This window comes from Mustelus asterias, chromosome 20, assembly GCF_964213995.1.
Source record: "Mustelus asterias chromosome 20, sMusAst1.hap1.1, whole genome shotgun sequence".
NCBI lineage: Eukaryota > Metazoa > Chordata > Chondrichthyes > Carcharhiniformes > Triakidae > Mustelus > Mustelus asterias.
In genome coordinates, this window is record NC_135820.1 from 531,730 (window position 1) to 554,223 (window position 22,494).

At 45.7% G+C, this 22,494-nt stretch overlaps 1 protein-coding gene across 1 annotated transcript; it reads right to left on the reverse strand.

Moving 5' to 3' along the window:
- Positions 1-207: 207 nt before the first annotated feature.
- LOC144508707 (sialic acid-binding Ig-like lectin 13) lies at positions 208-22,121 on the reverse strand. The gene is made up of 7 exons (XM_078237016.1): positions 22,082-22,121; positions 20,451-20,813; positions 15,344-15,637; positions 7,992-8,088; positions 7,379-7,463; positions 7,146-7,250; positions 208-225 (listed from the first exon to the last, which is right to left on the reverse strand). The coding sequence occupies exons 1-7, from the start codon at positions 22,119-22,121 to the stop codon at positions 208-210; spliced, it is 1,002 nt and encodes a 333-aa protein (XP_078093142.1).
- Positions 22,122-22,494: the final 373 nt, after the last annotated feature.

Consider the following 22,494-nt stretch of genomic DNA (forward strand, 5'->3'; position numbering starts at 1 on the left):
TTACAATGAATTTTGACACCAAAGAAGACAATCTGCTATGTATCATTGCAAAGAATATGCAGAAAATGATAATGAAGATCCTGAACAATTGAAGAAATTGGTAAAGTAGCTTTGAACAGAAAGATTGGAGATGCGGGAAAGACTGTTGAGACACCATTTCACAACAGAATGTGGAGTTGGACTGCCTGACAGAGGAATCTGTGAAAATCAAAAGAACTGTTTCGACTGAGCAAAGGAAATTAAAAAGCAAATCCAAAGTAGTTTGTGCAAGTTTGCATCCAATGTAAAGCTTTCTTGTTCATACTTCAGCTCTGATTATGGTGCCAATTGTCTATGACCAGCAGTCCACATGTTAAGAATGTAGATGAATAATTGCTCCTAATTATTGGGGTGTTTGTTTTAATCTGAGTTAATGCAGTTTTGTTATCATAGAATCATAGAATCATAGAAACCCTACAGTGCAGAAGGAGGCCATTCGGCCCATCGAGTCTGCACCGACCACAATCCCACCCAGGCCCTACCCCCACATATTTTACCCACTAATCCCTCTAACCTACGCATCCCAGGACTCTAAGGGGCAATTTTTTTAACCTGGCCAATCAACCTAACCCGCACATCTTTGGACTGTGGGAGGAAACCGGAGCACCCGGAGGAAACCCACGCAGACACGAGGAGAATGTGCAAACTCCACACAGACAGTGACCCGAGCCGGGAATCAAACCTGGGACCCTGGAGCTGTGAAGCAGCAGTGCTAACCACTGTGCTACCGTGCCGCCCCTTTGGGTTGTCCCCTGGGGTTTCAGAGTAGGGTCTCTCAGACAAGAAGAGAGACTCATGAATGGGCGGAGCGAGGTTTACAGAGAGACAAACAGGCAGTTGCTCTTTGAATTTGGATATTTTTTCTCTCTCCCTCTCTTTCTGGAAATTGAAGTCTGGGACCTGCTACAAAATATGTATCCTTCTCCAGAGGTCTGCAAAAGGCAAGAAGTGTTTTCTCCCTCTTTCTTTTTTTGGAATTCTGCTGTTTGTGAAGACAGGTCTTTCTCTGAAGGCCACTGTCTGAGAGTCAGAAGACGGGTGTCTCTCTGTATCTCTGTCTAGACGTTATAGAAGGTTGGAGGCCTAGCAGGCCACATAAGACTCTGTTTTTGCTCACTTATTCTGAAGAGGCATTTATGTCTATGGGAAATATTGCATAAATTGGAGGGATTCTGGGGGAAAGGTACTGAAGAAAGGTGGCAGTTTTTCAAGGAATGTCTGTCTAGAGTTCTACAGGACAACGTTCCGAGCAGACAGGGAGCTGTCGGTCGGTTAAAGGAACCGTGGTGCACGAAAGCTGTGCGGGACCGAGTCGAGAAGAAAAGGCAAGCGTACAAAAGGCTCAGAGAGCTTGGCGAAGATAGGGATTTAGAAGAGTATACGGCTTGTCGGAAGGGACTAAAGAAGGAAATTAGGAGAGCCAGAAGGGGTCACGAGAAGGCCCTGGCAGGTAGGATTAAGGAGAACCCTAAGGCGTTCTATAAATATGTGAAGAGTAAAAGGATGAGACGTGACGGAATAGGGCCTATAGAACATAGAACAGTACAGCACAGAACAGGCCCTTCGGCCCACGATGTTGTGCCGAGCTTTATCTTAAACCAAGATCAAGCTATCCCACTCCCTATCATCCTGGTGTGCTCCATGTGCCTATCCAATAACCGCTTAAATGTTCCTAAAGTGTCTGACTCCACTATCACTGCAGGCAGTCCATTCCACACCCCAACCACTCTGTGCGTAAAGAACCTACCTCTGATATCCTTCCTATATCTCCCACCATGAACCCTATAGTTATGCCCCCTTGTAATAGCTCCATCCACCCGAGGAAATAGTCTTTGAACGTTCACTCTATCTATCCCCTTCATCATTTTATAAACCTCTATTAAGTCTCCCCTCAGCCTCCTCTGCTCCAGAGAGAACAGCCCTAGCTCCCTCAACCTTTCCTCATAAGACCCACCCTCCAAACCAGGCAGCATCCTGGTAAATTTCCTCTGCACTCTTTCCAGCGCTTCCACATCCTTCTTTTAGTGAGGTGACCAGAACTGCATACAATATTCCAAATGTGGTCTCACCAACGCCCTGTACAGTTGCAGCATAACCCCACGTCTCTTAAACTCCAACCCCCTATTAATAAAAGCTAACACACTATAGGCCTTCTTCACAGCTCTATCCACTTGAGTGGCAACCTTTAGAGATCTGTGGATATGAACCCCAAGATCGCTCTGTTCCTCCACAGTCTTCAGAACCCTACCTTTGACCCTGTAATCCACATTTAAATTTGTCCTACCAAAATGAATCACCTCACATTTATCAGGGTTAAACTCCATTTGCCATTTTTCAGCCCAGCTTTGCATCCTATCTATGTCTCTTTGCAGCCTACAACAGCCCTCCACCTCATCCACTACTCCACCAATCTTGGTGTCATCAGCAAATTTACTGATCCACCCTTCAGCCCCCTCCTCTAAGTCATTAATAAAAATCACAAAGAGCAGAGCACCAAGCACTGATCCCTGCGGCACTCCGCTAGCAACTTGCCTCCAATCCGAAAATTTTTCATCCACCACCACTCTCTGTCTTTGATCAGACAGCCAGTTACCTATCCAATCGGCCAACTTTCCCTCTATGCCACACCTCCTTACTTTCATCATAAGCCGACCATGGGGGACCTTATCAAACGCCCTACTAAAATCCATGTATATGACATCAACTGCCCTACCTTCATTAACACACTTAGTTACCTCCTCAAAAAATTCAATCAAATTTGTGAGGCACGACTTGCCCTTCACAAATCCGTGCTGACTATCCCGGATTAATCCGCATCTTTCTAAATGGTCGTAAATCCCATCCCTAAGGACCTTTTCCATCAATTTACCAACCACCGAAGTAAAACTAACCGGTCTATAATTACCAGGGTCATTTCTATTCCCTTTCTTAAACAGAGGAACAACATTCGCCATTCTCCAGTCCTCTGGCACACTCCATCTGACGAAGGGGCAGCGCTCCGAAAGCTTATGGTATTTGCTACCAAATAAACCTGTTGGACTTTAACCTGGTGTTGTGAGACTTCTTACTGTGCTTACCCCAGTCCAACGCCGGCATCTCCACACCATTCCCGTGGACAGCGAGGACCCAAAGATCAAAGTCAAAGGCTCTGCAATCTCATCCCTTGCCTCCCAAAGAATCCTAGGATATATTTCATCAGGCCCAGGGGACTTATCGACCTTCAGTTTATTCAAAAGTGCCAGGACATCCTCCCTCCGAACATCTATTTCCTCCAGCCTATTAGCCTGTAACACCTTCTCTTCCTCAAAAACATGGCCCCTCTCCTTGGTGAACACTGAAGAAAAGTATTCATTCATCACCTCGCCTATCTCTACTGACTCCATACACAAGTTCCCACTACTGTCCTTGACCGGCCCTAACCTCACCCTGGTCATTCTTTTATTCCTCACATAAGGTAAAATGCCTTGGGGTTTTCCTTGATCCGACCCGCCAAGGACTTCTCATGTCCTCTCCTCGCTCTCCTAAGCCCCTTTTTCAGCTCGTTCCTTGCTAACTTGTAACCCTCAATCGAGCCATCTGAACCTTGTTTCCTCATCCGTACATAAGCTTCCCTCTTCCTTTTCACAAAACATTCCACCTCTTTCATGAACCATGGTTCCCTCACTCGGCCATTTCCTCCCTGCCTGATAGGGACATACCTATCAAGGACACCCAGTATTTGTTCCTTGAAATAGTTCCACTTTTCATTAGTGCCTTTCCCTGACAGTTTCTGTTCCCAACTTATGCCCCCTAATTCTTGCCTAATCGCAGCATAATTACCTCTCCCCCAATTGTAAACCTTGCCCTGCCACAATAACAAAAGACACCGAATTGTGGTCACTATCTCCAAAGTGCTCTCCCACAACCAAATCTAACACTTGGCCCGGTTCATTTCCCAGTACCAAATCCAATGTGGCCTCACCTCTTGTCGGCCTATCCACATATTGCGTCAGGAAACCCTCCTGCACACACTGCACAAAAACTGCCCCATCCGAACTATTTGACCTACAAAGGTTCCAATCAATATTTGGAAAGTTAAAGTCCCCCGTGACAACTACCCTGTGACCCCCACACATATCCATAATCTGCTTAGCAATTTCTTCCTCCACATCTCTATTACTATTTGGGGGCCTATAGTAAACTCCTAACAACGCGACCGCTCCTTTCCTATTTCTAACCTCAGCCCATATTACCTCAGTGTGCAGATCCCCCTCGAAGTGCCTTTCCGCAGCCATTAAACTATCCTTGATTAACAATGCTACTCCTCCACCTCTTTTACCAGCTTCCCTACACTTACTGAAACATCTATACCCCGGAACGTCCAACAACCATTCCTGTCCTTGTTCTACCCATGTCTCCGTAATGGCCACAACATCGTAGTCCCAAGTACCAATCCACGCCCCAAGTTCATCTACCTTGTTCCGGATGCTCCTTGCATTGAAGTAGACACACTTCAACCCACCTTCCTGACTACCGGTACCCACCCTTGACCCTGATACCTTCCCCAATACCTCACCAAAAGGTGAAGGCGGGAAAGTCTGTACGGAACCAGTGGAAATGGCAGAGGTGCTCAATGAGTATTTTGCCTCGGTTTTCACAGAGGAGAAGGACCTGGGTGGATGTACTGTGGGCGTGCGGTGGACTGAAAGGATTGAGTATGTGGACTTTAAGAAAGAGGTTGTGCTGGAATCTTTGAATGGCATGAAGATAGATAAGTCACCGGGTCCGGATGGGATGTACCCCAGGTTACTGTGGGAGGCGAGGGAAGAGATTGCAGAGCCTCTGGCGATGATCTTTGCGTCGTCGATGGAGACGGGAGAGGTGCCGGAGGATTGGAGGATTGCGGATGTGGTTCCTATTTTCAAGAAGGGGAATAGGGATAGCCCAGGAAATTACCGACCGGTGAGTCTAACCTCAGTGGTTGGTAAACTGATGGAGAAGATCCTGAGGGACAGGATATATGAGCATTTAGAGAGGTTTAGTATGCTCAAGAATACTCAGCATGGCTTTGTCAAGGGCAGATCGTGCCTTACGAGCCTGGTGGAGTTCTTCGAAAATGTGACATTGACAAAGGGAAGGCGGTAGATGTGGTTGAAATGGATTTTAGCAATGTGTTCAATAAGGTCCCCCATGCAAGGCTTCTAGAAAAAGTGAGAGGGCATGGGATCCAAGGGGCTGCTGCCCGGTGGATCCAGAACTGGCTTGCCCAAATGAGGCAGAGAGTGGATATAGATGGGTCTTTTTCTAAATGGAGGTCGGTCACCAGTGGCGTGCCCCAGGGATCTGTTCTGGGACCCTTGCTGTTTGTCATTTTCATAAATGACCTGGATGAGGAAGCGGAGGGATGGGTTGGTAAGTTTGCCGCGACACGAAGGTTGGTGGGGTTGTGGATAGACTGGTGGGATGTCAGAAGTTACAGAGGGACATAGATAGGATGCAAGACTGGGCGGAGAAGTGGCAGATGGACTTCAACCCACATAAATACGTCGTGGTCCATTTTGGCAGGTCAAATAGGATGAAGGAGTGCAATATTAAGGGAAAGACTCTTAGTACTGTAGAGGACCAGAAGGACCTTGGGGTCTGGGTCCATAGGACTCTGAAATCGGCCCCGCAGGTGGAGGAGGTGGTTAAGAAGGCGTATGGTGTGCTGGCCTTTATCAATCGAGGGATTGAGTTTAGGAGTCCGGGGATAATGATGCAGCTATATAAGATCCTCGTCAGACCCCACTTGGAGTACTGTGCTCAGTTCTGGTCGCCTAATTACAGGAAGGATGTGGAAAAGATTGAAAGGGTGCAGAGGAGATTTAAAAGGATGTTGCCTGGATTGAGTGGCATGCCTTATGAGGATAGGCTGAGGGAGCTCGGTGTTTTCTCCTTGGAGAGACGAAGGATCAGAGGAGACCTAATAGAGGTGTATAAGATGTTGAGAGGCATTGATCGGGTGGACTCTCAGAGGCTTTTTCCCAGGGTGGAAATGGCTGCTACGAGAGGACACAGGTTTAAGGTGCTGGGGGGTAGGTACAGGGGAGATGTTAGGGGTAAGTTTTTCACGCAGGGTGGTGGGCGAGTGGAATCGGCTGCCGTCAGTGGTGGTGGAGGCGAACTCAATGGGGTCTTTTAAGAGACTCCTGGATGTGTACATGGAGCTTAATAGGATGGAGGGTTATAGGTAGGTCTAGAAGGTAGGGATGTGTTTGGCACAACTTGTGGGCCGAAGGGCCTATTTGTGCTGTAGATTTTCTATGTTTCTTTGTAATAGCTAGCAGTTAAGAATTATACCTTCTCATGTTTAAGTTGAGTTGTTCGATGCGGAAATGTTATGTTAATTCTTTTTGTTATAGTTAAACTGTATTGTTAAATAAAGTTTGTTTTAATAAAAACTTCCAAGTGGGTCGATAGAATCTCACCTGGAGTGAAACACCTTCTGCTCACTGTAATACTAAAATCAAAAAGTGACTGGGGTCTATTCTAACTTCATACTATACTTGGAGTTTCCGATCTGGTCCCTCACAATTCTGAATAGTGTTGTGTTTGATTATTGATATTAAATGGATTTGTTTATTGATACTGATCTGTGTTTAATTACTGAAACTGATGTTGGGTTTGATTATTGATACTGAACGGGGTTTGATTATTGATACTGAACGGGGTTTGATTATTGATACTGAACGGGATTTGATTATTGATGCTGAATGGGGTTTGATTATTGATACTGAACGGGGTTTGATTATTGACACTGAACGGGGTTTGATTATTGACACTGAATGGGGTTTGATCATTGATACTGAACGGTGTTTGATTATTGATACTGAACGGGATTTGATTATTGATGCTGAATCGGGTTTGATTATTGATACTGAACAGGGTTTGATTATTGACACTGAACGGGGTTTGATTATTGACACTGAACGGTGTTTGATTATTGATACTGAATGATGTTGAGTTTGAGGTTTATTGAGTTGGGTTTGGGTCCATCACAGAGACATGACGAGAGCAAAGACATGACACATCAATAACCAGGTGACTATCCATGTGAAAGGCTCAGTACCTTGTGGTGTGTCACTCACCTTCTGATGACTCAAGGACCTATCAAACACACAATTTTCATAAGTAGGACCTTGATATTCATTGATTATACGGTTCAATTTCATCTCCCATTTTGAATCTCCTCTCTTCTGTAATATAAATGGATAAGGACAGAGTAACTATCAACATGATCTGTGTTTGGTGTTGGCTTAGATTATTGGGGGAGTAAGTTCCCCCAGTTATGGAATATAATTCCAATCATTCCATTACTTACCCGGGACCCGTCCAATTGCCTGCCTTGAGAGTAACTGCTGACCTGCTCTGCTTGGGCTGAATGTCCTCTTCCTGTGCTGCTCCCTCTGTGTGTTTAATTAAAAAGAGTTGATGTGTCACTGTGAATCAAATCAGAAAAACCCTTTTTATTGAAACAAAAGACCTTAGTCTTGTTGTAAGCAACTGTTAACCCTTTATGTTCTGACACCGTGACATGATTCCAGTGTGAAACTGGATAGTCGTTGACTGAGTTTTATTTCACTGCTCACTCCAGGTGGTGAGGTGGGTCTTCAGAAGGAGCAGATGTTGCTGAGCATTCTTTCAAAATGTGAGAATCTGGACAGCATTCAAGAGGACGAGAGATAAGTTGAGCGAGAGACAGAGAGAGAATGATAGGTAGGGCATTACTGGAGAAAGGCGAGAGAGTGAATGTCCAGGCTGACACCGCAAGTTACAGTATTAGATGTTAAACAGTGAGTGAAGATCAGAGCTGTTCTGAGGCTGTGAGAGATTTTGGGTTGTGTAAGGTGCTATAGAAATGCAAACTCTTGCTGCAAAGAGAAAAGCTTGAAGTTAACATGTTCAAAACCAACAAATTGAACCTTCATACTTACTTTCTCACACACTTGTAGATGATGAATCCAATTAGTCCAATGCACGAAGTGATTCCAGCTCCAAGCAATCCTGTTATCCATTGATTGGAATCTCGACCTGTAAAAATAACCAATGAGTGACTCTAGTACAATTTTAGAATGGTTCTCAGATTGTAGCTGGTCAGAACTTGTGCTGGGATTACTATATATACATGTAAGGTCGATACAAGTTACATTAATCTGTAAAATTTATATACACTATCTTTATAAGTAGGTTTCAGATATACCAAGAATTGCCAAACTGCTGAGGTGATACACTGAGTGCGAAAGAATGGAAGCAGCATTCTATAGACAAGAGGTAAATGATTGCACAACTGACAGATCAGATCAAAGCTCTGCAGTCCTGTCAGTTGTAGTTGTGAATGGTGGTGGACAATTAAGCAACATACTGGAGGAGGATGCTCAACAAATATGCTCATCTTCAACGACGGTGGAGTCCAGCACGCCAGTGCAAAAAAAAGGCTGAATTTTCATAGAATCCTACAATGCAGAAGGAGGCCATTCGACTCATCAAGTCTGCACTGACCACAATTCCCCCCCCCCGCCCCCCCCAGCCCTATCCCCATAACCCCATGCATTTACCCTAGCTAGTTCCCCTGACACTAAGGGGCAATTTAGCATGGCCAATCCACCTAACCCGCACACCTTTGGACTGTGGGAAGAAACTGGAGCACCCGGAGGAAATGCACGCAGACCTGGGGAAAACGTGCAGACTCTGCACAGACAGTGACCCAAGCCAAGAATCGAACCCGGGTCCCTGGCGCTGTGAGGCAGCAGTGCTCGCCACTGCGCCACTGTGCCGCCCCAGCCATTAATGCTGAGTGGATGATCCATCTCAGCTTCCTCCCTGAAGCCCCCAGCATCAGAGGTGCTAGTCTTCTACCAATTCAATTATCTCTGTATGATATCAAGAAACAACTGAAGGGACTGGATACTGGAAAGACTGTGGGCCCTGATAACGTTCTGGCAATTGCACTGAGGACTTGTGCCCCAGCACTATCTGCACCAAGCTATTCCAGTTCACTTATAACACTGGCAACTGTCCGGCAATGTAGAAAATTCCTTATTTATGTCCACAATAAGCAGGACAAACTCAACACAGCCAATTCCCTCCCCATTAGTCTACTCTCCGTCATCAGTGAACTGATGGCAGGTGTCATAACAGCACTATCAAGCTTCACTCACCAAATACCTGCTCATGGACGCTCTGTTTGAATTCCACCAGGCCCACTTGGCCCCTGAACTCATTAGAGCCTTGATCCAAACATGGACAAAAGAGCTGGACTCCAGAGATAAAGTGAGAGTGACTGTTCTTGGCATCAAAGCAACATTTGACCAAAAACGGCATCAAGGAGCCTCAGCAAAACTGGAGTCTTTGGGGCTTGGAGTCATAAATAGCACAGGGGAAGGTGGTTATGTCTGTTGCAGGTCATACCATCTCAGTTCCATCACTATAGGTGGTTCTCTGGCTCATGCGCTAAATATTTTCAGCTGCTTCATCAGTGACCTTACTTCCATCATGAGGTCACAAGGAATGATGTTTGCTGATAATTGCACTATGCCCGGCACAACTTGTGGCTGCTCAGACACTGAAGCAGTCCATGTCCAAATCCAGCAAGACCTGGACAACCTTCAGACTTGGGCTGATAAGTGGCAAGTAAAATTCATGTCACACAATTGCCAGGCAGTGGTCATCTCCAACAACATTGAATGTTACCACCTTCCCTAGATGTGCAAAGGCATTACCTTTATTATATTGCCCGTTATCACCGGCTTGGGGGTTACCTGGATTCCCATTGGCCAGAAGGTAAGTTGGACCAGCTATGTAAATACTGTAGCTACAAGAGCAGGTCAGAGGCTGGGAATCCTCACCTCTTGATTTCACAAAATCTGTTCAACATTGAAAATGCACAAGTCAAGAGTGAGGTGGAATATTCTTCACCGGCATGGATGAATGCCATTCCAAGAACACTCCAGAAGCTCCAGACAGCTCCAGGACAAAGCAACACTGTGAATGCACCCAACCCACATGGACTACAACGGTTCAAGCAGGTGGCTCAATCCCCACGACCTGAAAGGGGAAGTTAGGAATTGACATTAAATGTCAAAATTGCCAGAAATACACACATCTCCTGAAACAGTAGAAACAAAATGTTGATGTTTTTGTACACTCACTTTCCACAGTAATGGCTATGGACCTCTCCAATCCTCCATGTTCATTCTCTGCTACACACTGATAGACTCCACTGTCCCTGGATGTAACGTGAGGAATCACCAACCGCAGCTCATTGTTGGATCTTGTGCTGTTTATTGGGACATCAAGATGTCTCCAGGTCAGGTTAGAAGCTGGGAAGCTCTCGACAGAGCAGATTATCACTGCCGAATTCCCCTCAGTTATATTGAGCCATGAAGCATTAATCATATCAAGAGAAGTGATTGAGAGATTTCGTGGCGCATCTAAAAACCAACATCGATCTTGAGTATTACTGAAAAAGACATATGCTCCTGAACCTTTTCATCTTGGACTTTTCAGGATACTTCACATGAATACTAATATATAAAAGGAACAATAATTTACACTGCACGAGAAGAGTGTTGATTGAACACAAGATTTGGAAGCAAGAACAGGCCATTCAGTCAATCAAGCCTACTCTGCCATTCGATAAGATCATGGCTAACCCAAATGTGGCCTCAACTCCAGTTTCCCGTCTTCCCTTGCCCCCCCATTAACTATTCACTCCTTTGTCAATCAAACTTCTATCTATCACATCCTTGAGTTTATTCCCTGACTCATCCTCCACTGCTCTTGAGAAGAGAATTCCAAACATCAACAACCTTCTGTGAGAGAAAAAGATTCCTTATTTCAGTCTTGAAATGCATTGTCCCCTAGTTCTAGACTCATAGAGTCAGAGTCAGAGAGCCTTAGAGATTTCCAGCATGGAAACAGGCCCTTCGGCCCAACTTGTCCATGCTGCCCCCTTTTTTTTTTAAAGCCCTAAGCTAGTCCCAATTGCCCGCATTTGGCCCATATCCCTCTATACCCATCTTACGCATGTAACTGTCTAAATGCTTTTTAAAAGACAAAATTGTACCCGCCTCTACTACTACCTCTGGCAGCTTGTTCCACACACTCACCACCCTCTGTGTGAAAAAATTGCCCCCCTGGACCCTTTAGTATCTCTCCCCTCTCACCTTAAACCGATGCCCTCTAGTTTTAGACTCCCTTACCTTTGGGAAAAGATATTGACTCTCTACCTTATTTACGCCACTCATTATTTTATAGACCTCTATAAGATCACCCGAAGTCGTCTACGCTCCAGAGAAAAAAGTCCCAGTCTATCCAGCCTCTCCTTATAACTCAAACCATCAACTCCTGGTACCATCCTAGTAAATCTTTTCTGCGCTCTTTCTAGTTTAATAATATCCTTTCTATATTAGGGTGACCAGAACTGTGCACAGTATTCCAAGTGTGGCCTTACCAATGTCTTGTACAACTTCAACAAGATGTCCCAACTCTTGTATTCAATGTTCTGACCAATGAAACCAAGCATGCTGAATGCCTTCTTCACCACTCTGTCCACCTGTGATTCCACTTTTAAGGAGCTGTGAACCTGTACCCCTAGATCTCTTTGCCCTGTAACTCTCCCCAATGTCCTACCATTAACTAAGTAAGTCCTGCACTGGTTCAGTCTACCAAAATGCATCATCTTGCATTTATCTAAATTAAGCTCCATCTGCCATTCGTCAGCCTACTGGCCCAATTGATCAAGATCCCATTGCAGTCTGAGATAACCTTCTTCACTGTCCACTATGCCACCAATCTTGGTGTCATCTGCAAACTTACTAACCATGCCTCCTATATTCTCATCCAAATCATTAATATAAATGACAAATAACAGTGGACCCAGCACTGATCCCTGAGGCACACCGCTGGTCACAGGCCTGCAGTTTGATAAACAACCCTCTACAACCAACCTCTGGCTTCTGTCGTCGAGCCAATTTTGTATCCATTTAGCTACTTTACCCTGGATCCCGTGAGATTTAACCTTTTGCAACAACCTATCTTGCAGTACCTTGTGAAAGGCCTTGCTAAAGTCCATGTAGACAACATCAACTGCACTGCCCTCATCTACCTTCTTGGTTACCCCTTCAAAAACTCAATCAAACTTGTGAGACATGGTTTTCCACTCACAAAGCCATGCTGACTGTCCCTAATCAGTCCTTGCGTCTCTAAATGCTGTAGATCCTGTCTCTCAAAATATCTTCCAATAACTTACCCACCACAGATGTGAGGCTCACTGGCCTGTAGTCCCAGGCTTTTCCCTGCAACCCTTTTTAATCAAAGGCACATTTGCCACCCTCCAATCTTCAGGCACCTCACCTGTGACTATTGATGATTCTCTGCCAGGGGACTCCTCCACAAGGGGAAAATCCTCTCAGATCCACCCTGAGATGTCCCTTCAGGATCTCTTTTGTTTCATAGATTTATAGATTGATAGACATTTGAGGCACTGTAGGAGGCCATTGGGCCCATCGTATCCATGCCAATCAATAAAGATCTGACTACATGAAGCTCATTTTCCAGCGCTTGGCCCACCCATATCCCTGGAGGTTACGGCAGTGCAAGTCAATATCTAAATACTCCTCCAATGTTGCAAGAGTTACTGACTTAGTCATCCTTTCAGGCAGTGAGTTCCAGACTCCTATCACCCTCTGAATGAATAAGTTTCTCCTCAACTCCCCTCTTAGCCTTCTATCTCTTAACTTAAATCTATGCCCCCTGGTTATTGACCCCTCTGCTAATTTCAAAAAGTAACATCTCTTATCCAACCTTTTTATGCCCCCCTCATAATCTGATACATCTGTATCAGGTCCTTCTCAACCTTCGCTCCTACAAGGAAAACAATCCCAGCCTACCAATCTCTCCTCACAGCTTAAATCATTTAGTTCAGGCATCATCCTGGTAAATCTCCTCGGCACTCCAGTACAAGCATATCCTTCCTCTAACATGGTGACCAAAACTACTCCAGTTATGGCCGAACCAGCATTTTATACAGTTCCTGCACGACTTCCCGCTCTTGTATTCTATGCTTCGGTTAATAAAGACAGGTATCCCATGTGACTTCTTAACCACCTTATCAACCTGGTATGTCACCTTCAGAGATCTCTGGATATGCACTCCAAAGTCCCTCTAATCTTAAAGTTTATTTATCAGTGTCACAAGCAGGCTTACATTAACACTGCAATGAAGTTACTGTGAAAATCCCCAAGTTGCCACACTCCGGCGCCTGTTCAGGTACACAGAGGGAGAATTTAGCATGGGCAATCCACCTAACCATCACGTCTTTTGGACTGCGGGAGGAAACCAGAGCACCCGGAGCAAACCCTCGCAGACACAAGGAGAATGTGCAAACTCTGCACAGACAGGCTACGAATTGAACCCGGGTCCCTGGTGCTGTGAGGCAGCAGTGCTAACCACTGTGTTACTGTGCCGCCCACTGATCCCAGTGCTTTCCCAGGGTCCTACCATTCATAGTGTAATTCTTTGCTTTGTTAGCCTTCCCCAAGTGCATTACCTTAATTCTCCTTTTGAATTTGCCAATGATGTGCCCATCTGACCAGTCCATTGATATCCACCTGCAGTCCACAGCTAACCTCTTCACTATTTACCACGCTACTAATTTTTGTACCATTTGCAAACTTCTTGACCATATCCCTTACATTCCAGCCCAAATCATGAATGTACACCAGCACATAGCAAGGGCCCCAGCACGGAGCCCTGTGTAACCCCTGCTCTTGTATTCATCTCCACATCATAACCCCACTGGAGACAGGCTTTATGTTACAGAAACATCCCTGCACCATCATTCTCTGCTTCCTGCCTCTCAGCCAATTTTGGATCCAATGTGCCACTTTGCCTTGGATCCCATGGGCCATTACTTTCTTGACTAGACTGCCATGAGGGACCTTATCAAAAGCTTTGCTAAAGTCTATTTGGCAACATCAAATGCATTACCATCATCAACACTCCTGGTTACCAACTCAACAGAGTTTGATGAAATTTGTCGAACATGACCTTCCCTGAAGAAATCCATGCTGACCATCCCTGATTAATCTGTGTCTATCCAAGGGCAGATATGTCCTGTCCCTCAGGATTCTTTCCAGTGACCTTCCCACCATGGGGGTTAGACTGACTGGCCTGTAATTTCTTGGTCTATCACGACCTCCCTTTTTGATAATGGGACAAGTTTAGCAATTTTTCATCCTGTGGCACCACACCCATGGCTAGACACGATTTGAAAATTACTACCAGTGCTCCAGTTTCAATAAGGTCACATCCCATTTTCCCGCCCATTTTTTGGGCATACTTACCTGAATGAATCTCCGAAACTCTGTGCATCACAGAGTGCCTCAGAGGGATTCACGCTGGAAACTGGGGGTGTGGGGACTCATCCAGCCCGAGAGGCTGGAAGCATAGTGCTCATTGGTTCACTGTGCATGTGCCAATCTGTCAGTGGGGAGATCGGCGCATGCGCACTAGCCCCCCAACACCCCCCTGCTTCCCAATTGGTGGCCTTCCCAACGCCGCCCCCCCCCCCCCCCCCGCCGCCCCTTGATCGCAGTTCTACTGGATTCCACCCAGGCCAGTCCGATCTCTGCCCCCCCCCCCCCCGCCAACTCCCCCACCTCCACTACTTGCCGGATGCAACCTCACCATCACTCCCTCCTCCACCGATTGCACTGCAGAATGGCAGAGCGTCCCCCCACCGCAGCACTGATCCCTTCTCCAGTAACCCCCGTCCCCTCTGGCCCGGCCCCCTTGGCATTGCCTGGTGCCCCTCGGCACTGCCCAGTTCCCCTTGGGCAGTGCTAGGCTGCACCTGCCTGCACCAGCCCCCCCAGGAGGGTCTCAATGGCTTCTGTCCCCGCCAGCGGGTGAGCATGTCTGCTCCCTGTTGGTGGGAAGCAGTTGTAAACCCCGCTGGTGGGAACTACCCCTGGTGGGTTGGGGGGACATTAGCGAGCTCAGAGACTGTCCGATTTCACTATGCTAATCAGCACCGCGCGCCAGTCACAAGTCCTGGTAAAGGTCCCCCACTGATGTCTCCTGGCCACTCCGTGAGCGGCCAAGGATTCAACATTATCTCTGTTTATCTTGTCCAGATGCTACCAGACCTGCTGAGCTTTTCCTGCTTTTCTTCCAGATTTTCACCATTCACAATATTTTGCTTTTATGATGGTGCTTATGGGATTTTGCTGTGCACAATGTCGACTACTATTGCTAACGTGCAATTAATTGTATCTGTACTCACATTGCACAATCAGCGTGAAGATCCGCTTCGATGAAACAGATGGAGATCTCACTCTACAGGTGAGATTGTGTCCGTGGTGCTTGAGTGATGGGATCAGGGTCAGAACAGAAGTATAGGTCAGAGTGACACCATGCTGAGTTACAGTGTTTGAGACTGACCCAGGTACGTCAGTGGGAGTGTCCCAGGTTAAGACAGGTGCTGTTCCATTGCACGTTGTGTTGAAGGTGCAGCTTATGTCCACACGCTTTCCTGCAATAATTTCAGCAGGGAATATCGTGGGTTTATCTGTGAAATCTAACACACAGAGAATGGATCCTTTTAGATAAATATAACATGAAGCATCAGTTCAAATAGAAATCACAGCCCCACAAGAGAAAGCACTGTTACAAGGAGGAAATCTGACCTGAGATTACAGTGATCATTAAAGAATTTCCTATTTTTAGACTTGCTGAAACTCTGTCAGCAGCTTAAAACCAGAAAATTCCACCTGAGGTCAACAGACCTTTGCATAGTTCGCTCCCCCATCTGCTACAATTCCTGCGGCAGGCGGGATGGAAAAAGTTGCCCCCGTTTCTCTTTACACAGATGCTGCCAGACCTGCTGAGTTTTTCCAGCATTTTCGGTTTTAATTTCAGATCTCCAGCATTTGCAGTGATTTGCTTTTACTGGAATCAGATAATCAGGTTATTGATCACATTCCTATTTGTGGGAGCTTGCTGTGCATAAATTAGTCACTAATAAATCCAGTCAGGAATTCAGAAGGTACTTATGTGAAATTCAGGAATTAGTCCATTAGCTGTGAACAGATTTTGGTGTCCTGAGGTGGCTCTCGAAAAAAGGACTCTATTGTCAACATCTGTCAAGGGACAAGATCTACATGCATTTGGATAGGCAAGGACTGATTGGGAAATCATGTCTTACAAAATTCTCTACAGTTTTTTGAACGGGTGACCAAGAAAATAGAGTTGTAGTCCAGAAGTCAGTGAGGGTGGTGAGGTATTGGGGAAGTATCAGGGTCAAGGGTGGGTACTGGTAGACAGGAAGGTGGGTTGAAGTGTGTCTACTTCAATGCAAGGAGCATCCGGAACAAGGTAGATGAACTTGGGGCGTGGATTGGTACTTGGGACTACGATGTTGTGGCCATTACGGAGACGTGGGTAGAACAAGGACAGGAATGGTTGTTGGACGTTCCGGGGTATAGATGTTTCACTAAGTGTAGGGAAGCTGGTAAAAGAGGTGGAGGAGTGGCATTGTTAATCAAGGAGAGTTTAACGGCTGCGGAAAGGCACTTCGTGGGGGATCTGCACACTGAGGTAATATGGGCTGAAGTTAGAAATAGGAAAGGAGCGGTCACGTTGCTAGGAGTTTACTATAGGCCCCCAAATAGTAATAGAGATGTGGAGGAAGAAATTGCTAAGCAGATTATGGATATGTGTGGGGGTCACAGGGTAGTTGTCATGGGGGACTTTAACTTTCCAAATATTGATTGGAACCTTTGTAGGTCAAATAGTTTGGATGGGGCAGTTTTTGTGCAGTGTGTGCGGGAGGGTTTCCTGACACAATATGTGGATGGGCCGACTAGAGGTGAGGCCACATTGGATTTGGTACTGGGAAATGAACCGGGCCAAGTGTTAGATTTGGTTGTGGGAGAGCAATTTGGAGATAGTGACCACAATTCGGTGTCTTTTGTTATTGCAATGGAGAGGGATAGGGCCGTACGGCAGGGCAAGGTTTACAATTGGGGGAGGGGTAATTATGATGCGATTAGGCAAGAATTAGGGGGCATAAGTTGGGAACAGAAACTGTCAGAGAAAGGAACTAATGAAAAGTGGATCTTTTTCAAGGAACAAATACTGGATGTCCTTGATAGGTATGTTCCTGTCAGGCAGGGAGGAAATGGCCGAGTGAGGGAACCATGGTTCACAAAAGAGGTGGAATGTCTTGTGAAAAGGAAGAGGGAAGCTTATGTAGGGATGAGGAAACAAGGTTCAGATGGCTCAATTGAGGGTTACAAGTTAGCAAGGAATGAGCTGAAAAAGGGGCTTAGGAGAGCTAGGAGGGGACATGAGAAGTCCTTGGCGGGTCGGATCAAGGAAAACCCCAAGGCTTTTTACTCTTATGTGAGGAATAAAAGAATGACCAGGGTGAGGTTAGGGCCGGTCAAGGACAGTAGTGGGAACTTGTGTATGGAGTCAGTAGAGATAGGCGAGGTGATGAATGAATACTTTTCTTCAGTGTTCACAAAGGAGAGGGGCCATGTTTTTGAGGAAGAGAAGGTGTTACAGGCTAATAGGCTGGAGGAAATAGATGTTCGGAGGGAGGATGTCTTGGCAGTTTTGAATAAACTGAAGGTCGATAAGTCCCCTGGGCCTGATGAAATGTATCCTAGGATTCTGTGGGAGGCAAGGGATGAGATTGCAGAGCCTTTGGCGTTGATCTTTGGGTCCTCGCTGTCCACGGGGATGGTGCCAGAGGACTGGAGAATGGCGAATGTTGTTCCTCTGTTTAAGAAAGGGAATAGAAATGACCCTGGTAATTATAGACCGGTTAGTCTTACTTCGGTGGTTGGTAAATTGATGGAAAGGGTCCTTAGGGATGGGATTTACGACCATTTAGAAAGATGCGGATTAATCCGAGATAGTCAGCACGGATTCGTGAAGGGCAAGTCGTGCCTCACAAATTTGATAGAATTTTCTGAGGAGGTAACTAAGTGTGTTGATGAAGGTAGGGCAGTTGATGTCATATACATGGATTTTAGTAAGGCGTTTGATAAGGTCCCCCATGGTCGGCTTATGATGAAAGTGAGGAGGTGTGGGATAGAGGGAAAGTTGGCCGATTGGATAGGTAACTGGCTGTCTGACCGAAGACAGAGGGTGGTGGTCGATGGAAAATTTTCGGATTGGAGGCAGGTTGCTAGAGGTGTGCCGCAGGGATCAGTGCTTGGTCCTCTGCTCTTTGTGATTTTTATTAATGACTTAGAGGAGGGGGCTGAAGGGTGGATCAGTAAATTTGCTGATGACACCAAGATTGGTGGAGTAGTGGATGAGGTGGAGGGCTGTTGTAGGCTGCAAAGAGACATAGATAGGATGCAAAGCTGGGCTGAAAAATGGCAAATGGAGTTTAACCCTGATAAATGTGAGGTGATTCATTTTGGTAGGACAAATTTAAATGTGGATTACAGGGTCAAAGGTAGGGTTCTGAAGACTGTGGAGGAACAGAGAGATCTTGGGGTCCATATCCACAGATCTCTAAAGGTTGCCAGTCAAGTGGATAGAGCTGTGAAGAAGGCCTATAGTGTGTTAGCTTTTATTAACAGGGGGTTGGAGTTTAAGAGCCGTGGGGTTATGCTGCAACTGTACAGGACCTTGGTGAGACCACATTTGGAATATTGTGTGCAGTTCTGGTCACCTCACTATAAGAAGGATGTGGAAGCGCTGGAAAGAGTGCAGAGGAGATTTACCAGGATGCTGCCTGGTTTGGAGGGTAGGTCATATGAGGAAAGGTTGAGGGAGCTAGGGCTGTTCTCTCTGGAGCGGAGGAGGCTGAGGGGAGACTTAATAGAGGTGTATAAAATGATGAAGGGGATAGATAGAGTGAACGTTCAAAGACTATTTCCTCGGGTGGATGGAGCTATTACAAGGGGGCATAACTACAGGGTTCGTGGTGGGAGATACAGGACGGATATCAGAGGTAGGTTCTTTACGCAGAGAGTGGTTGGGGTGTGGAATGGACTGCCTGCAGTGATAGTGGAGTCAGACACTTTAGAAACATTTAAGCGGTTATTGGACAGGCACATGGAGCACACCAGGATGATAGGGAGTGGGATAGCTTGATCTTGGTTTCTGATAAAGCTCGGCACAACATCGTGGGCCGAAGGGCCTGTTCTGTGCTGTACTGTTCTATGTTCTATGAGGCCAGTGCCGTAGATGTTGTCTACATGGACTTTAGCAAAGCCTTTGACAAGATACCACATGGTAGACTGGTCAGTAAGGTTAGATCAGATTGGATCCAGGGATAACTAGCCAATTGGCTTGTTGGTAGGAGACAGAGTGTGGTGGTAAAGGATTGCTTTTCAGACTGGAGGCATGTGACCAGCAGTGTGCATGATGTGGAGATGCCGGCGTTGGACTGGGATAAACATAGTAACAGTTTTAACAACACCAGGTTAAAGCCCAACAGGTTTATTTGGTAGCAAATACCATAACCGGTATTTGCTACCAAATAAACCTGTTGGACTTTAACCAGCAGTATGCCGCAGGGATTGGTGCTGGGTCCACTGTTGTTTGTCATTTATATAATCGATTTGGATGAGAATATGGGAGGCATGGTTAGTAAGTTTGCAGATGACACCAAAATTGATGGTGTAGTGGACAGTGAAGAAGGTTTCCTCAGACTACAACAGGATCTTGAGCAACTGGGTCAGTGGGCTGAGGAATGGCAGATGGAGTTTAATTCAGATAAATGCGAGGTGTTGCATTTTGGTAAAACAAATTAGGGCAGGACTTGCACAGTCAATGGTAGGACCCTGGGGAGTGTTGTTGAACAGAGAGACTGAGGGGTGAAGGTACATAGTTCTTCGAAAGTGGTGTCACAGGTAGACTGGGTGGTGAAGAAGGCATTTTGCACACTTGCCTTCATCAGTGAGAGCACTGAGTACAGGAGTTGTGAAGTTATGTTACAACTGTACAAGACATTGGTAAAGCCACATTTGGAGTAAAGAACAAAGAACAAAGAAAATTACAGCATGGGAACAGACCCTTCGGCCCTCCACGCCTGCACAAAACATACTGCCGGACTTAACTAAAACCCTGTACCCTTCCGTGGACCATATCCTTCTATTCCCATCCTACAAAAACAAAGAAAAGGAAAGAACAAAGACTGCGTACAATTCTAGTTGCCCTGCTATCGGAAGGTTGTTTAATCATTGACATTAAAATGAGTATTAGAGGTTGCTTTCGGACTGAACTGGAAGTTATCACCAGGTTATTGATAATCAGACACTGCGTTATAATAAGCTGTGTTTTGTTTTAATTTGTAAACCTCATCATCTGGGTTATTTTCCATCGAGTGTTGAATGTGAATTGTTGAGTAATAACACAGAACTTACCAAAAACATGAATCTGGGTTACAGGATAGTTATGGTTTGGACCCTTGTGAAATTCTACTCTGAAAAAATAAGGTCCTGCATCTTCCCGTCTGACGTTGTTTATAATCAGGGAACAGTTGCCATCTTTCAGGTTTCCAGACAGCCGGGTCCGATGGCGGAATTGTACTGCCTCAAAAATATGATTCCTGGAGTGAAAGGCTATAGACGATACATCCAATGTCTTGCTATTAAACCAGACTCCACCCCGCGGTTGGTTTGCCAAGTGTGATGGATAACTGTAATGACATGGAATCTGTACACATGAACCTTCGAAAGCTGTCACCTCTCGTGGTGTATCGCCTTTCCAATCCTGTGATAACCCAACTGGGGAGAGAAATATAAACATTTAACACTGCATTGTTTGTAGATCCACGAAAGTCAATATTCACCCCCTCTGTCACTGAGCACAGTGGCTTCAGTGTGGACCATCTACAGGACACACAAGGAACTCCCCAAGGTTTCACAATGGATGGAAGAGAATCCTGGACACAGGAGTGGACAAGTTCATTCTACATTGACCCATGGTCTTCAGGACCCTGTTTAATGAAGCCAATCTTCCACCCAACACAATGTCTACAAGACGCACCAATGGAGATACATTCAGTGCTGATTGACAAGGCAGGACAATGGATGAGGAGCCGTCAGAACTCCCATCATCATAACCATCACGAATCACTGATTAGCCTCACCTCCCTGCAAGATCTTCAAAAAGCAGATTGAATCAGATTAGTGAGTTTAGTTTTTTAGAGGATGAGGCTTTGCTGGCTGGGCCAAAATTTATTGCCTTACCATAAGAATGTCCTTGTGAGCCACCTCATTGTCTAAAGGATTATTTCTGATCCAAACACCCCCATTGTTGTAGCACTGATTCCGATGCAGCATTGTAGGCTGATTTGTTCCCAAGCTCAGCGCTGACCCGACTCCAGCAGATACTGAAACACATGGGCAAAGTGCCTCTAGCCTGAGCTCTGGCTGTGTTGAGAGCAAAGACATATATGCAAACTGAATATTTGACACCTTCAAACACAGCTTTGCTTCTCTATTTCAGTTATCTTGCACCTTTATCAAAGTTTCTAGCATGCTGAGAGTGGACAGGAAGTGTGATGCTGAACAGTCTGTCTATTCTCGGAGCTGCTGTGTTGTCAAATGGGAAATTCTGACAACAATGAGCGGAACACACATTTCTGGACATTCCTATCAGAGTCTGAGCATCAGGATAGACTTGAACACTCCATTTGTATCCATTCATCTCATCTCAACCCATTGGCTCTATCACTCTATCATAGATCACCTCCTAGTTCAGCTAGCCTCCATTTTAAGATCCTCATCCTTGATTGGCAATTTGTCCATTACCCCCCAACTCCACTGTCTATCTCTAACCTCCTCCAGCCCTGCAACCCTCAGATCTCTGCTCTCCTCTAACTCTGCTGTCGGACGGGGAGTCAGTGAGCACAGAGTGATGGGCGAATGGGACTTGGTGTGAGTTTGTACACTGGGTCACTGCTGAATTGGTTTCCAATCAGAGCTCAATAAGAATGGTCTTTTACAAAGACTATTGACTATAAATCTGTCCGAGCTGACGCTGATATTACCTTGGAGAAGTGACAGGAGGAAGTAAGATTTCCCAATCATTGTCCAGTCCCAGATATTTCACCAGCTTCTCACTCTCAAGCTCTGAAAGAGAAAGGAGTTAATGAGACCTCACCTCTTGTCCGACAGCTCTCGAGAGATCAGAACTGCTTTTAGTCAATGTCTTCACAGATTAATTGGATTCTGTGTGGGATGATAGGTGCTCTGCAGAGAGTTACAAGGCTTTAAGAAAGAGAAACAATGAAGGACTGCATTTCTATAGCGCCTTTCACCATCTCAGGATGTCTCAAACCTCATCCCTTGAACTAGAAAGATGTTCTGTATGACACATTTAAGCCTTATACTTAGATCTCAATAATCAGCAGAAATCTTTCAATGCGCCAAGACTGTGAATGAAGACCTCCTCCTGTTCCCA